Source organism: Salvelinus namaycush, chromosome 8, assembly GCF_016432855.1.
Source record: "Salvelinus namaycush isolate Seneca chromosome 8, SaNama_1.0, whole genome shotgun sequence".
Lineage (NCBI taxonomy): Eukaryota > Metazoa > Chordata > Actinopteri > Salmoniformes > Salmonidae > Salvelinus > Salvelinus namaycush.
Window position 1 is genome coordinate 35,264,246 of NC_052314.1, and position 15,570 is coordinate 35,279,815.

The window sequence follows — 15,570 nt, forward strand, 5'->3', positions numbered from 1 at the left end:
TACGCTGTTACTGTTGTCTAGGTGTGTCTGAGTAACTGATCTGTATATGTGACTGACCTGTAACACCTATTCCAGGTGTTCATCAACTGCCTGGAGCAGCTGAGCACTAAAACAGACAGAGACATCGACACCTCACAGTGAGTACAGGCAGGGACTTTACTTCCAGTGTCCTTTTGTGTGTCTGCATTAGTGTGTATTAAAACTCTTCCGTGTGTGTTCTCAGTATGTCCGTGGACCTGGCCTCTCCAAACTTGTTCAGTGGCATTCAGGAGGACTTCTGTCCAACACTGGTACGAAAATCTTATTTTTCTCATTCTGAGACTATAGGCCTCAATCTCACTCTACAGGATTACCAATGTCAGTAAGCGTTCTCAGTGAGGGTTATTTCTCGCTCTCTATCTCTCGTACAATCTCACCCCACTACACACACACACACACACACACAAACAAACAAAACACACACGCATATGTATCTCCTTCACTGGCATACAAAACCACTCTGTGTTATGATGCTGTTTCCTGGTTGTGGACAGGATGCAGGCACAACCTTATTTCCTGTAAATACTATATGTTGAGATGAGAGTGAATGGCATGGGTGTCATGTGGGGAGGGGGTGTGATGACAAAGAGGAGTGTGTGTGTGTGTAGGGTGTTTCTGGTAAAGGGAAATAGAGCAGGGGACAGACGGGGTTTCCCCTAATCTCTAGCAGGGGTGAGATGGTGAGTCTGACAGCCAGGCTGTCAGAGTTTATTTATGAGCACCAACGCTTTATAAATAGTACATAAACCATTGTAAAGGATTAATTGCATGAAGAAATATTCATGGTAATATACTTTTTTTTAAATTTGATTATTTAACTCGGCAAGTCAGTTAAGAACAAATTCTTATTTACAATGACGGGTCACTGGGGAACAGTGGGTTAACTGCCTTGTTCAGCTCGGGGATTCGATTCAGCAACCTTTCAGTTCCTGGCCCAACGCTCTAACCGCTAGGCTACCTCCCGCGCCGAGCAAAACAAAACAAAAATATAAACGCAAAATGCAAGCGAATCAGTCACTTGAAATTAATTTATTAGCCCCTAATCTATGGATTTCACATGACTGAGCAGGGGCGCAGCCATTGGTGTGCCTAGGAGTGAATAGGCCCACCCACTGGGGAGCCAGGCCCAGCCAATCAGAATAGGTTTTTCCCCTCAAAAGGGCTTTATTACAGTCCAAAATACTCCTCAGAAACCGGATGTGGACATCCTGAGCCAGCCGTAGTTACACGTGGTCTGTGGTTGTGAGGCCGGTTGGATGTACTGCCCAATTCTCTAAAATTATGTTGGAGGCAGCTTATGATAGAGAAATTAACCAACTCTGATGGACATTCCTACAGTCAGCATGCCAAATGCACTCTGTGGCATTGTGTTGTGTGACAAACCTGCACATGTTAGAGTGGCCTTTTATTGTCCACAGACACTGGACAGGATCTCTGCCTAGAACGCTAGCATCCCGGAGTCGCCTCTTCACTGTTGATGTTGAGTCTGGTGTCCAGTCTCAACGCTTTGCTCACACAAAGCCCCGGAAATAGTATTGGTTGCACTGCACAAAGTTTTCATGGGCCTTGTTCTGTGTGCACCTGCCGCAGGTGTCACATAATCTCTCTGAAGCGGTTGCGTGGCATGGTCTCTCTGAAGAAGTCCACCCCATACCTATCAGACCAAAATAACTCCACATCCATGCTCTTACCGCCGTGTGCCCCACGGACATACCAGAGTGCAATAAATGCTTTGAGTTCATCCATAGACATGTCCCACATACTGTTTCTTTTTCTGTGCACATGAGCAACAGTACAATCTCTGATGTGCTACATCATCTGCATGCCACATAAACTCGTCACTCTTTTCTACCCAAACCGTGCCATCCCTCCCAGACTCCTGTCTCATGGTGGCATTTGGGATCACAGTCTGTTGGCTCTGTTCTGGGTTTTCCGCGGCGAGGCTCAGGCATCGGAGACGGAGGCTCGAAGTCAACATCAGAGTCAGATGGAGACTCTTCATCAGCAACGTCGATTTTCAAGCTCCATATCCGTTCCTCTATCCGACTCCAACTCATCTAGTCTGTCAGTGCGTCCATTCGTTTGGTTCGGCTTGCCATTCTGAACTACACACCTTCTATGTTACACTCAGTGTCTGATTTGACTCTCCGATGGGAAATGATATACAATTTCCAGCCTTTCATAATACAATAATTAGACAGCCCACAATTCATCATCATTACACTATTGTTCTAAATTCAATCATCCTCTTCACCGTCATTATTCAGCTAAATCTAGTTGAATCACCCTCCTCATCATTCAGTTCATTGAAGTCACATGCACCATTATCAGTTTCTATTTGGTTTCTATCGCCCATTCATCCATTGATGACAGAATAGCATATTTAAATGTTACTAATATTTGCTTAGTAGCCACAGCAATGCTGCCACGCGAGTGGTCGTGTGCTGAATGCATGGACAGCATGGATATTCTTGGAAAAAGTGACATTTGTAAATAGAGCTGCACCTCTTGAATTTGAGAGTTATTTGACAATGGTACGTGTCATAGAAGCTGCAGAATATGCTCTTTATGATACTATATAAATCAAAATGTTTTACCTGCATGTGACTCTGATGGAGGATCTGACAAAGTGATACTCCTTTCCCTCTATCTGTCAATTACAAGATGCGCCCATCTCATCATGTACAATTTGTCAACTGATAGGCCTAATATTGTCACTCATCAGATTATTGTAAATGTTATTAACTCTTATTATGTGTGAAATTAGTTTTGGTATAGTTTAGGTGTAGTTTCAATGGGCCGGCTGTGCAGGCATTGTTTGTTTCCCGCTCATCAACTTGGATAGAGTCAAGGAAATGTTTTGCGGTAGACTTTCGGTCGGTAGACTTTCGGTCGGTAGACTTTCGGTCGGGCAATGTAAGAAGACGTGTTTGAGAGAGGTCCCTAATTAATCTTTTATTTTTACGTTTTTAGACGGCGCTGTTGGTTATATTCTTTTAATCACTTTTTATGGTACCGTGAGCAAGACCAACCCGAAGAGAACTGCTACAACCAACACATCGTCGAAGGCCGTACCAATTACTCAAACACCGAAAATGGCTGCCACGGCCAGCCCTGATGCAGAGTCGGAGGCCTTGTCTATGACCACGCTTGTAGCTGAGCTAGCTGAACAAATAAGTAGCCTAAAAGAGGATATGGCTTCTGTCATCAGCACTTCGCTGGCACCTCTCCAAACTTCCGATGATGCCTTTTGAGAAACAGTCAACACTTTTGGGCAACGTCTCACTACACTAGAAGGTTTCTCCACTGACAACACCAAGCATATTGCCGAGCTAGAGGCAGCTGTCTTGCATATGAAAACAGCCAACACGGCTCTACTTTCCTAGGTAGATTCGTTGGAGAATTATACCAGAAGGGAAAATATCCGGATCGTTGAGACTAGAGTCAACCCTGTGAAATTTGTCTCCGACATGCTGGTAGTAGTGATGGGAAATGGTGTCTTTGACAAGCCCCCGGAGCTCGACCGAACACACAGATCCCTCGCCCCCAAACCCAGCTCAGGGGAGCGGCCTAGGGCAATCATAGCCCACTTTCATCATTACCAAGATTAGGAACGTGCAATGCACTGGGCGAGGGAGTAAAATTCCGTGGCCAAGATATATGATTCTACCTGGACCTGTGTGCCAACCTCGTGAAGCTGAATTCAAGGACATCAAAACCTGTCTCTACAAGAAGGGGTCAAGTTTCAGCTCCTCGATTTAACATGTCTTTTATGAGGGAGAGACCCTTATTTTTGACACACTTGCATTCAAAATGCAATGCTAAGGCAAGGGGAACAGCAATACTTATTCAAAGACTGTACAATTTACCGTTCCTGACATAATCTCGGATCCACAGGGGCGTTTTGTGATGGTATCTAATTCTCTCTTTCACACCTTTTTGTTTTGCTTGTAAATGTTTATGCTCCCAATTGGGATGATGTGGATTTTTTTTTTAACAAACTTATTTCTTTGCTGCCCGATCTCAACTCTAACACTATTTCATTTTTGGAGGTGACTTGAATTGTGTGATCCAATTCAAGTCGTTCAAACCCTAGAGCATTTTCTCCTTCAGAAATGTCCAGCGCTTTGTCTACATTTATGAGACTGGCAGGATGTGTAGATCCATGGAGATTCCTTTTTTCCAATAACAAGGAATTGTCTTTATTTCACATTTGCACCACTCCTATTCTACAATAGACTACTTTTTCGTAGATAAAGCCCTTCTCCCATCTGTAAAGAAAGTAGAGTACTCTGCCGTTGTTGTTAGTGACCATGCTCCTCTGTCACTCGACCTCTCATTCTCATTGAACTATACATATCACCCCCCCCCCATGGAGACTTATCTCATCTTTACTTTCAAATAATTCATTCTGCACCATTCTATCGAATGCAATTGATGTCTTTATTGAGACAAAAAAAACAGATTCGATCTCTGTCTACACTTTGGGACACATTTATTGTTGTTCTTAGAGGATCAACAATGTCCTATTCCTCTCTTCTCAATTAACCACGGATAATTCAACAACAGCAACTGATCGACGCCATTCTGAAGTTAGACCAACAATACTCCACATTTCCATCACCAGAACGTCATAAAGAAAGGCTGAGTCTTCAAACTCAGTACAATTTACTATCCACTGATAAGGCTGAGCAGCAGCTACTTCACACACGCGGTTTTGTTTACGAGCATGGAGAAAGGGCTGGTCGACTTCTAGCTTATCACCTCAAGTTCAAATCTGCCTCACAGCTGATCCTTCAAATTCCTCGGGTGTTTTAACAGTTAGTCCCACTGAAATCAATAATGCTTTCAAAACATTTTATTCAGACCTTTAAACATCAGAATCACTGAAGACAATTCAATTATGAATGATTTTCTTGACAATTTGGAAACTCCTACCAGAGTAGTACAGAGAGGAAATTTATCAACTTTTGCAGTTAGAGGAGATTTTTAATTCAATTACAGCAATGCAAAGTGGGAAATCCCCTGGCCCAGATGGCTACCCAATCGAATTCTACAAGTTTTCTGCCAACCTGGCGCCTCTCCTGCTGGAAATGTTCGAAAACACCCAGGACCATGGTGTTTTACCCCAAACCATGACATAGGCGTCGATCACACTTTTGTTAAAACCCAACAAAGGTGCGTCTAAGTGTGGTTCATACCGACCAATCTCCCTTTTAAATGCAGATGTTTAAATATTTCCGAAATTGCTCTCGAATAGAGTCCACTATGACAGACGACATATCAACGGATCAGTCAGGGTTTATTAACAGTTGCCATCCCTTTTCTAACATTCAACATTGGCTTAATGTGATACACTTTCCTGCATCTTCGGATGTTCCTGAAGTAATTATCTCTTTAGATGCGGAGAAGGCATTTGACAAGGTAGAATGGTAATATTTATTCTCTCTACTGGGAAAATTTGGCTTTGGTGCGAACCTCATTTCCTGGGTCCGACTGTTGTACTCATCACCCTACCAACAAACTTTGTAAACAGTATTTCCCATTATCAAGGGCCACACGCCAAGGATATCCATTGTCCCCTCTGTTACTTGCCCTGGAAATATAACCCCTTTCTATTATGCTAAAGAACACACCCTTAATACATGGTATCTACAGATGGGGACTAGAACACAAAGTTTCCTTGTATTCAGATTACTTGCTTTTATATATCTCAGACCCCGAAGAGTGTGTCCCTGATATAGTGGACCTACTGTGTGGGTTTGGTGTGTTTTCAGGTTATAAATTGAATTTAAAAAATAAAATAAATGCATGTTTTCCTATTAATGAATTAGCTTTACACATTCCACGAGACACTATTCCATTTCGTATGTCCAAGTCTGGCTTTAAATATTTAGGGATCAATATCACCCGTACCTCGTCTTTCCTCCATGATGAGAACTTTATCCCCCTGATTAGCACACTTAAACTGGGCTTTCAGAGATGGAGTATTCTCCATTTTACTTTAGCTGGTTAAGTGAATTGTATTAAGAGGGAATGTATTGCCCAAATTTCAGTATTTGTTCCAATGTCTCCCTGGCTTTCTTCACAAGTCTTTAATATTTTTTTTAAAATGGGGCAGTCGGAATCCAAGAATACGTAAAGCATTCCTCCAGAGAGATATTACACATGGAGGACTAGCCCTTCCTAACTTTATGTATTATTACTAGGCAGCGAAATATACAAAAGATTGTTTACTGGCTTCGCACCATAGAAACTGACTGGTGTCAAACAGAAGCCAACTACTGTTTCTCTTCCTCTGTCAGCTTTAGTTACCTCCAATCTTCCTCTTTTAGCTTCGCGCTACACATCCAGTCCAATTGTTGTCAATACTCAATGTTTTACTCAATTCCGTCAACGTTTTAATATCTGTGATTTCTCTATTCAAGGTCATTTATGTAATAATCAACTCTTCTTTCCAGGCAAATTCAGCTTTTACGCTGTGGCAGAGGAATGGCTTTACTAAGTTTAATTACCTTTATATTAATGGCACCTTTGCCAATTTCGATGACCTTTCTATCAAATTGAATCTACCCCATTCAAGTTTATTTAGGTGTTTCCAAATCCGGCAGTTTATTTGCAATCAAAGCCCCGCCTTTCCAATTCTATCACCCGGATTGAGTTTGGATGCCCTTTTGAAAACACCTTTTCAACTAAAGGGACTCATCTCCCATATTTTTTAGATAATCGTTCATGTCCCTTGATAACCCGTCACTTAATAAAATCTGATCTGAGTGGGGTAAAGGACTTGGTGGAGAGATCTCTGACAAAGTCTGGAATAGTGCCTTACTTAGGGTAAATGGAAGCTCCTCTTAATCAGCCTTATACAGTTTAAGGTACTTCACTGTATCCATTTCAGTAAGGCCAGATTGTCCAAATTCTACCCAAACGTTGAAGGTACATGTGACCGGTGTAAAAGCTCCTTGGCGGACTTGACTCACATGTTCTGGTCCTGTCCCCATCTGGTAGGCTATTGGTCCACTATATTTTAAAACCCTTTCTGAAGCATTTGATATAGAGTTGCAGCCTAGTACAGAAATTGTTATTTTTGGAGTACCAAACAACAATCCTTCCCTGACCAATAGACAGCTAGATGCCTTTGCCTCTCTGTTGTCCCGCAGAAGGAGTTTATTGGACTGTAAAATCTATAAATCCACCTTTAGCTTCTCTTTGGCTCAAATATTTGAGGCTGTTCCTAAAATTAGAAAAAAATGAAGTATACCATTCGAGGGTCAACCAACTCATTTTACTCCACCTGGGACCAGACGATATCCTATTTTGACTCCAAGCACTTCCTCCAGATTAGTACTCTTGGCCTCACCCCCACTCCTTGAGGTTATTGTCCAATTATTGGCTGCTGATTTAAATAGGCATAACACAAACTCATCATTACACTATTGTCTTTCTAAGTTAAATCAACCGCTTCACCCCCCTTATCATTCAGTTAGGCCTAATTTAAATTTGATTGTGAAGTAAGGTGCACAATTATCGCCCATTCACCCATTTGTCATTCAGTGAGGAGAGAGAGAGACTCTTTAGCACCTGACTGGGTACCAACGTCCTACAGCACATTGTCTTGGCGGGTTAAGTTGGGAATAGGTGTGGAAACAAATGGTTAAAAGGCTCTAAATACTTTTCTGTTTGTGATTTCAAAATTCTGACAAATGAGCAGTGTAAAATATAAACATTTAGGAAAAGTCAGGGAAGGAGCAGGACATTGATTTTGTCAATAAAAAAATTGTGGCTGTTGGCCTATGACGGTTCTTGTGTTAAGAGTGAACCCTACCTGTTACACTAATCATGTCAGTGAGGTAGCTGTTATCATTGAACTTGTATCAGAGGGAAACCCGGAGTGTGTAGTATGCAGTAAACCATGATATCAGTCAATTCCAGTAAAACAGGGTTGGAGTCAGTGATGAGATTACTGGCAGATAGATGTTCAGAGACCACTCAATATGACAAATCCAATGTTCTGACCTTAAAATTCGGTGTGTGTTTGTGTGTGTACTTGCGCGTGCATGTGTGTAGGAGCAGCGTCTGCTGATCATCCTCAGTAACTGTCAGTACCTGGAGAAACACACCTTCCTTAATCTGGCTGAACACTTTGAGAAACACGGATTCACCGGGACTGAGAAGATCACACGGGTGAGTAGAGAGGACACACACGCACAACCTTGGGAAGCTGCAACTTTAGCCTTCTGTGTGTCAGAAACAACAAACAGTTAACTAGCCCCTTAGATATTTTGGTGTTTTGGTTTTTGCTGTTCTGTGAAGAAGAATGTTTGTCGCCAAAGATTTGATGAGAAAGAAGTTTATGTTTCAGGGCAGAGCAATTACTCTCACTTTCTCTTTAAACACTTAAATGTCAGATCTCTGAGTCAGTCTCTTTCTCTCTCTCACATATTGGTTGGACCTTCCTGTAAAGACAGCTGAGAGGCCTGTAGCAATTGGTTCAAAGCCACTCAGGGCAGTTTAGTGGGTTTTTGAGCCCTTGTTTTTGCCTTGGGAACTATATTGTAACTATAAGACTATCGATAATGTTACTGTAAAAGCACTTTGTGACAACTGCTGATTTCTAAAAACATGTTTTGAAATCTGCTCCCAGGTTCGTGTCTGTGTAGCTGTGTTAATTAGGTTTGTCTCTGCCTCTGTTTCCAGGTGACTGTACATGCGGTGAAGGAGCTGGATGAGAGTTTGTTTGATGCCTACATCGAGAGGAAGTCTGATCCCATCGTAGGGTCCCTGGAACCAGGCATCTATGCTGGACACTTTGACTGGAGGGACTGCAGTACACCCACAGGTATACACACACACAGATCTATGCTGTCTACTTCAATTGGAGGGACTGCACACCTTAATCGCAGGACATTATGCACTATGGCCAGGATTCAAACAAACACAGATTAACGACCTCTGCACTGTGATAGACTTTTAAAATGCAATTTCCCAAATGTTTCCAGAGATTGCCTTCGCAATGTTGAGTTCCTGAGTTCCAAGCCACAGGTGTGACAGAGAGAGGGGGTTTACCCATAACCCCTGACCTACAGTGCCTTCGGAAAATATTCAGACCCCTTGACTTTTTCCACATTTTGTTACATTACAGCCTTATTCTAAAACAGGGGTGTCAAACTCATTCCACGGAGGGCCTAGTGTCTGCAGGTTTTTGGTTTTTCCTTTCAATAAAGCCCTAGACAACCAGGTGTGGGGAGTTCCTAACTAATTAGTGATGTTAATTCATCAATCAAGTACAAGGGAGGAGCGAAAACCCGCAGACACTCGGCCCCCCGTGGAATGAGTTTGACACCTGTGCTCTAAAATGTATAAAATACATTTTAAAAATCCTCAGCAATCTACACAAAATACCCCATAATTACAAAGTGAAAACGTATTTATGTTTGCAAATGTATTAAAAATCCAGAAACATAAATACCTTATTTACGTAAGTATTCAGACCCGTTGCTATGAGACTCGAAATTGAGTTCAGGTGGATCCTGTTTCCATTGATCATCCTTGAGATGTTTCTACATCTTGATTGGAATCTACCTGTGGTAAATTCAATTTATTGGACATGTTTTGGAAAGGCACACACCTGTCTATATAAGGTCCCACAGTTGACAGTGCATGTCAGAGCAAAAACCAAGCCATGAGGTTGAAGGAATTGTCTGTAGAGCTCCGAGACATGGTTGTGTCGAGGGACAGATCTGGAGAATGGCACCAAAACATTTCTGCAGCATTAAAGGTCCCCAAAAACACAGTGGCCTCCATCATTCTTAAATGGAAGAAGTTTGGAACCACCAAGACTCTTCCTAGAGCTGGCTGCCCGGCAAAACTGAGCAATCAGGGGAGAAGGGCCTTGGTCAGGGAGGTGACCAAGAACCTGATGGTCACTCTGACAGAGCTCTAGAGTTCCTCAGTGGAGATGGGAGAACCTTCCAGAAGGACAACCATCTCTGCAGCACTCCACCAATCAGGCCTTTGTGGTAGAGTGGCCAGACGGAAGCCACTCCTCAGTAAAAGGCACATGACAGCCCGCTTGGAGTTTGCCAAAAGGCACCTAAAGACTCTCAGACCATGATTCTCTGGTCTGATGGTCTGATGAAACCAAGATTGAAATCTTAGGCCTGAATGCCAAGCGTCACATCTGGATTCAACCTGGCACCATCCCTACAGTGAAGCCTGGTGGTGGCAGCATCATGCTGTGGAGATATTTTTCAGAGGTAGTGACTGGGAGACTAGTCAGGATTGAGGGAAAGATGAACGGAGCAAAGTATAGAGATCCTAGATGAAAACCTGCTCCAGAGCGCTCAGGACCTCAGACTTGGCGAGGGTTCACCTTCCAACAGGACAACGACCCTAAGCACACAGCGAAGACAACGCAGGAGTGGCTTCGGGAACAAGTCTCAATGTCCTTGAATGGCCCAGCCAGAGCCCGGACTTGAACCCGATCGAACATCTCTGGAGAGACCTGAAAATGGCTGTGCAGCAACGCTCCCCATCCAACCTGACAGAGCTTGAGAGGATCTGCAGAGAAGAATGGGAGAAACACCCCAAATACAGGTGTGCCAAGCTTGTACCGTCATACCCAAGAAGACTCGGTGGTAATCGCTGCCAAAGGTGCTTCAGCAAAGTACTAAGGAAAAGGTCTGAATACTTGTGTAAATGGGTTATTTCTGGGGGATTTTTAAATATAAATTAGCAGAAATTTATAAAAACCTGTTTTTGCTTTGTCATTATGGGGAATTCTGTGTAGATTGAGGGGTAAAAATTATTTAATCAAGGGGTATGAATACTTTTCGAAGGCACTGTATGTAGTCTTTTGGCTTACCTCCAGATATCCTAAACCTGACCACTGTCAGGGGAATTCAGGGGACTGTCTGAGCAGCCCTGTGTGTGTTTTGTGGTTTATATGTATGTCATATGTGGAGTATATACTGTAATGTCTCTGTGTGTCTGTTTGAAGTGTTACTTTAAACAGTGCTTGGATGCACTTAGCCAGGGGTTCAAATATGAGTCTACTCTATGGGCTTGATGTCTACCCTTTGTATATTTTTCCTGTCTCTCTCTCTCTCTCATTTTCTCTCTATATTCTCTCTTAAGAAGGGTTTTGTTTTTGTGGGTGGGGGAGCTCCTTGTGTGTGTCATCTGCACAGTGCAGGAAATGTCAGACATTGAATTCTCAGTGAATCTTCGTTCCATACACACACAATCTAAATTGATCTGATATAAGTAGTGACATGAACAATATATCATTATGGTCTGTGGTTTTGGGTGTGTGTGCAAAAGTCCATGCACACACAAACACACATGCACACGGATGTGCAGTGAGACCAGGTGAAACTTGGTGGTTTACGTACCTTACGGAACAGGAAGTTAATCGGTGTGTGTGTTTGACATAACCCCACTCCCCCACCTCCAAAATGCTCCAAGGAGTGAAAGTGTGTGTGTGTGTGTCTGTGTGTGTGTTCTGCTAATAGTGAAACAGGAACATTTGGGCTTAATAACCACAACTATAAGGAATAGGATATGATACTTTCACTGACTTAGCGTCTATATGTGTGTGTGATTAGTGTGGGCATGCTGCAAACCATTACCCGCGGAAACAGAGCAAGACAACTTTCACTGGTTTTGGTCTTGTGTTTTCTCGTGGTATTACTCTCACAGCGCCCCTTGGAAGTATTAACCTAACCTAAAGTACCAGACACCAGCATACAACTCTTCTATTGTCTTTTCAACATGGCTTGTTAGTGGTGACTATATTTATACATTCATCCACCATTCCCCAGAGTGAATATGGGTCTATAAACCACTTTCTCATTCGAAAGACCAGGGTCATTTTTCGGACAGATCTAACAAAATGTTCAATCTAAGTGCTGACGGTAGCGCAATAGGTTCAGGGCTATGTCAGAACTATTTTTGCTATTTTCACATCCAGAATTATGGCCGCCGTTGCTGGCTGTGGCGCCAAAGGGCTGGGTTTTGATGAATAAACAAGTTGTGGGTGTGTCGAGACTTGGCCCTTCACTGGCCAATGGGAATGTGCTCCATAGCTAAATACGTGGTTGCTTCAAGTTGTGCATTTTATGTATTGCATTGTCATCAACTCCAATTCCAATGTTAGTCCGTTACAGTTTGTTAAATAGCTTACAGAAACAACATAACAACATTTAGACCTATCCCATCTTTGCTAAATACGTTAACTTGAACCTGTTTGCAGTCCACATTGTTCTAAGTAATTGCATGGCTTCAATATGGAAATATACACTGAGTGTACAAAACATTATGCTCTTTCCATGACTGACCAGTTGAATCCAGGTGAAAGCTATGATCCCTTAATGATGTCACTTGTTTAGGGCTGTCCCCGACAAAAAAATTATCTTGGTCGGCCAAAAGTCGTCTGTTATTTCGACTAATCAATTGGTAAAAATGTTTAAATGTGTATTGTTCCATATATAGACAAACCCTATGTTTTTAATAAAATCAACTACAGTTTAAGTCAGGAAGTTTACATACATTTAGGTTGGAGTCATTAAAACTCGTTTTTCAACCACTCCACAAATTTCTTGTTAACAAACTATAGTTTTGGCAAGTCGGTTAGGACATCTACTTTGTGCATGACACAAGTCATTTTTCCAACAATTGTTTACAGACAGATTATTTCACTTATAATTCACTATCACAATTCCATCATTTCTCACTGTGTGCATATAATATGAAAACAATGCAGACTATGGAGGGTGTTACACACATCCAAACTTTTCACAGTAACTGCACAAAGAACCAATATAAAGAAAAAAGGAGACTGCTGCCAAATATAATTTTATGAACATAATCATAACCATCTAACAGATCAGATTACAATCACACTTCTCCAGAAGTTACATTGCATGCGCACCACGGACGATCTCACAATAAAGCCAGGACAGTGAATCATTCTAATAAGTTTGGTAAAAAAATACAAAATACAAAAAAAGCAAGCTGTTTTGTTTTAAACAGCAACAACAATAAATACATGTACATTTTAATGATATCATAAAATTGCCAGGATAAAAAGTCACAACGCTGGTATAAGACCGGTAAATGACCAATCCTTGCTCAACAGAAAGAAGCAGAACGCTGGCTTTAATAGGCCGAAATTGCAAATGAATGTGTGTTTGACACTAGTGCCGCCTTAACGGCAGACAGAAACTCCAAGCTTGACACAACTATTGTTCCACACCCACTCCATTTTAGTCAGGTCTTATAGTAAAAGAAAACGTGTCAGTGTTTGGTCTGGGATCATTTTCATTTGATCAGGTTTGGGTGTTGGACTGGGTTTTGATGTCATTGTGAAACTACTCTCCTACAGGTGTGAGGAACTATCTGAAAGAAGCCTTGGTGAACATCATCACTGTCCATGCAGAGGTAATTATTGAACTCAAAGGCATGCACAACTAAAATGACTATCTTTTTTTTGGTATTTTACTTTTTCTCCCCATATTTCGTTCTTGTCTCATCACTGCAACTCCCCAACGGGCTCGGGAGAGGCGAAGGTGGAGTCATGTGTCCTCCGAAACATGACCCGCCTAACCGCGCTCTTTAACACCCGCCAGCTTAACCCGGAAGCCAGCCGCACCAATGTGTCGGAGGAAACACAGTTCAACTGGCGACCAGGGTCAGCCTGCAGGGACCCGGCCCGCCACAAGGAGTCACTAGGGAGAGATGAGCCAAGTAAAACCAAACCCTCCCCTAAGCCGGACGACACTGGGCCAATTGTGCGCTGTCCTATGGGACTCCCGGCCACGGCTGGTTGTGGCACAGCCCGAGAATGAACTCGGGGCTGTAGTAACGCCTCTAGCACTACGATGCAGTGCCTTAGACCACTGCTTTTCTGTACAATGACTAGAACCTCTCACCGTTACTTACATTACATCAGTAGACTTACATAATTCATTGAATCAGTGGAAACCTTTAATCTACCCCTTTCTCTCTCTTGTAGGTCTTTACAGTGTCTAAGGACCTAGTTCCCAGGGTTTTGACTAGAATAATTGAGGGTGTGGCGGAAGAGATAAGTCGCCTGATGCAGTGTGTCTCCTCCTTCAGCAAGAACGGAGCCATACAGGTACACACACACTTTCAGTTTGTCTCTCGATTAAGTCAAATGGGCCAATTGTGTCGGGATTTACCCTCTTTTACTGACCACAGTAACCCCCAACTACCTCTTCCAAACCAGCTGTACTACCTACTTGTCACACCCTGATCTGTTTCACATGTCTTGTGCTTGTCTCCACCCCCACCACCAGGTGTCTCCTATTATCCCCATTATCCCCTGTGTATTCATACCTGCGTTTTATGTTTGTCTGTTGCCAGTATGTTTTGTCTTGTCAGGTCTTACCAGTGTGTGTTCTTCCCGGATCTGACCTTTCTGCCTGTCCTGACCCTGAGCATGCCTGCCGTTCTGTACCTGTTTGACCTTGCCTTAGATTACGAACTGCCTGCCCTCGACCGGCCCTTTACCTGCCTCTTAGTACGATACGCAGAATATTTATTATACAATCTGCCTCCTGTGTCTGCATCTGGGGCATATCCTGAGTTGTGGTAGTACGAACTGGCCATGACTGACCCAGCAGACTCTGACCAGCTCTGCAACACTGTCTTCTCCCAAGGAGCTACCATTGGAAGACATGAGGAGTTCCTTCAAAGGCTTATGGAAAGACTCCAGACCATTGCAGAACACAATGACCATGCTTTCAATGCTGGAGCTATTCCGCAGATTATCTTTTTTTTTTAAATAATTATTAATATTATTATTTTTTATCCCCTTTTCTCCCCAATTTTCGTGGTATCCAATCGCTAGTAATTACTATCTTGTCTCATCGCTACAACTCCCGTACGGGCTCGGGAGAGACTAAGGTCGAAAGCCATGCGTCCTCCGAAGCACAACCCAACCAAGCCGCACTGCTTCTTAACACAGCGCGCCTCCAACCCGGAAGCCAGCCGCACCAATGTGTCGGAGGAAACACCGTGCACCCGACCCCTCGGTTAGCGCGCACTGCGCCCGGCCCGCCACAGGAGTCGCTGGAGCGCGATGAGACAAGGATATCCCTACCGGCCAAACCCTCCCTAACCCGGACGACGCTAAGCCAATTGTGTGTCGCCCCACGGACCTCCCGGTCGCGGCCGGCTGCGACAGAGCCTGGGCGCGAACCCAGAGACTCTGGTGGCGCAGCTATCTAGACCACTGCGCCACCCGGGAGGCCCATTCCGCAGATTATCTACCAGGCAACAAGCCACTACCATAAGGATCGATGGGCAACTACGGGGACGCAGTAGGGAAAGGTCTGATCCCGGGCACCCGTCCACGGTATTCCCATCGCCTCCGAAGAACCCCGGAAATCCTCGACGCTTGCATTCCCAAGAGAATCCAATATCACCCGAGTTCCCTCAGAAATCATTGAGGACTGTTGACTCGCCTCCTACGGCGCCCATGCAACTGGACAGGGCTAGATTGTCCCC

At 43.4% G+C, this 15,570-nt stretch overlaps 1 protein-coding gene across 5 annotated transcripts in view; it reads left to right on the forward strand.

The window, feature by feature from the left end:
- The window catches only part of LOC120052634 (exocyst complex component 2-like), an 88,815-nt gene that overhangs the window by 69,009 nt on the left and 4,236 nt on the right, over nt 1-15,570 (forward strand). For all 5 annotated transcript variants that reach the window (XM_038999668.1, XM_038999666.1, XM_038999669.1 and 2 more), the window contains 6 exons: nt 76-137; nt 224-290; nt 8,107-8,223; nt 8,737-8,878; nt 13,424-13,479; nt 14,054-14,176. In XM_038999668.1, coding sequence (XP_038855596.1) covers nt 76-137; nt 224-290; nt 8,107-8,223; nt 8,737-8,878; nt 13,424-13,479; nt 14,054-14,176 — 567 coding nt within the window. The remainder of the gene's footprint in view (nt 1-75; nt 138-223; nt 291-8,106; nt 8,224-8,736; nt 8,879-13,423; nt 13,480-14,053; nt 14,177-15,570) is intronic.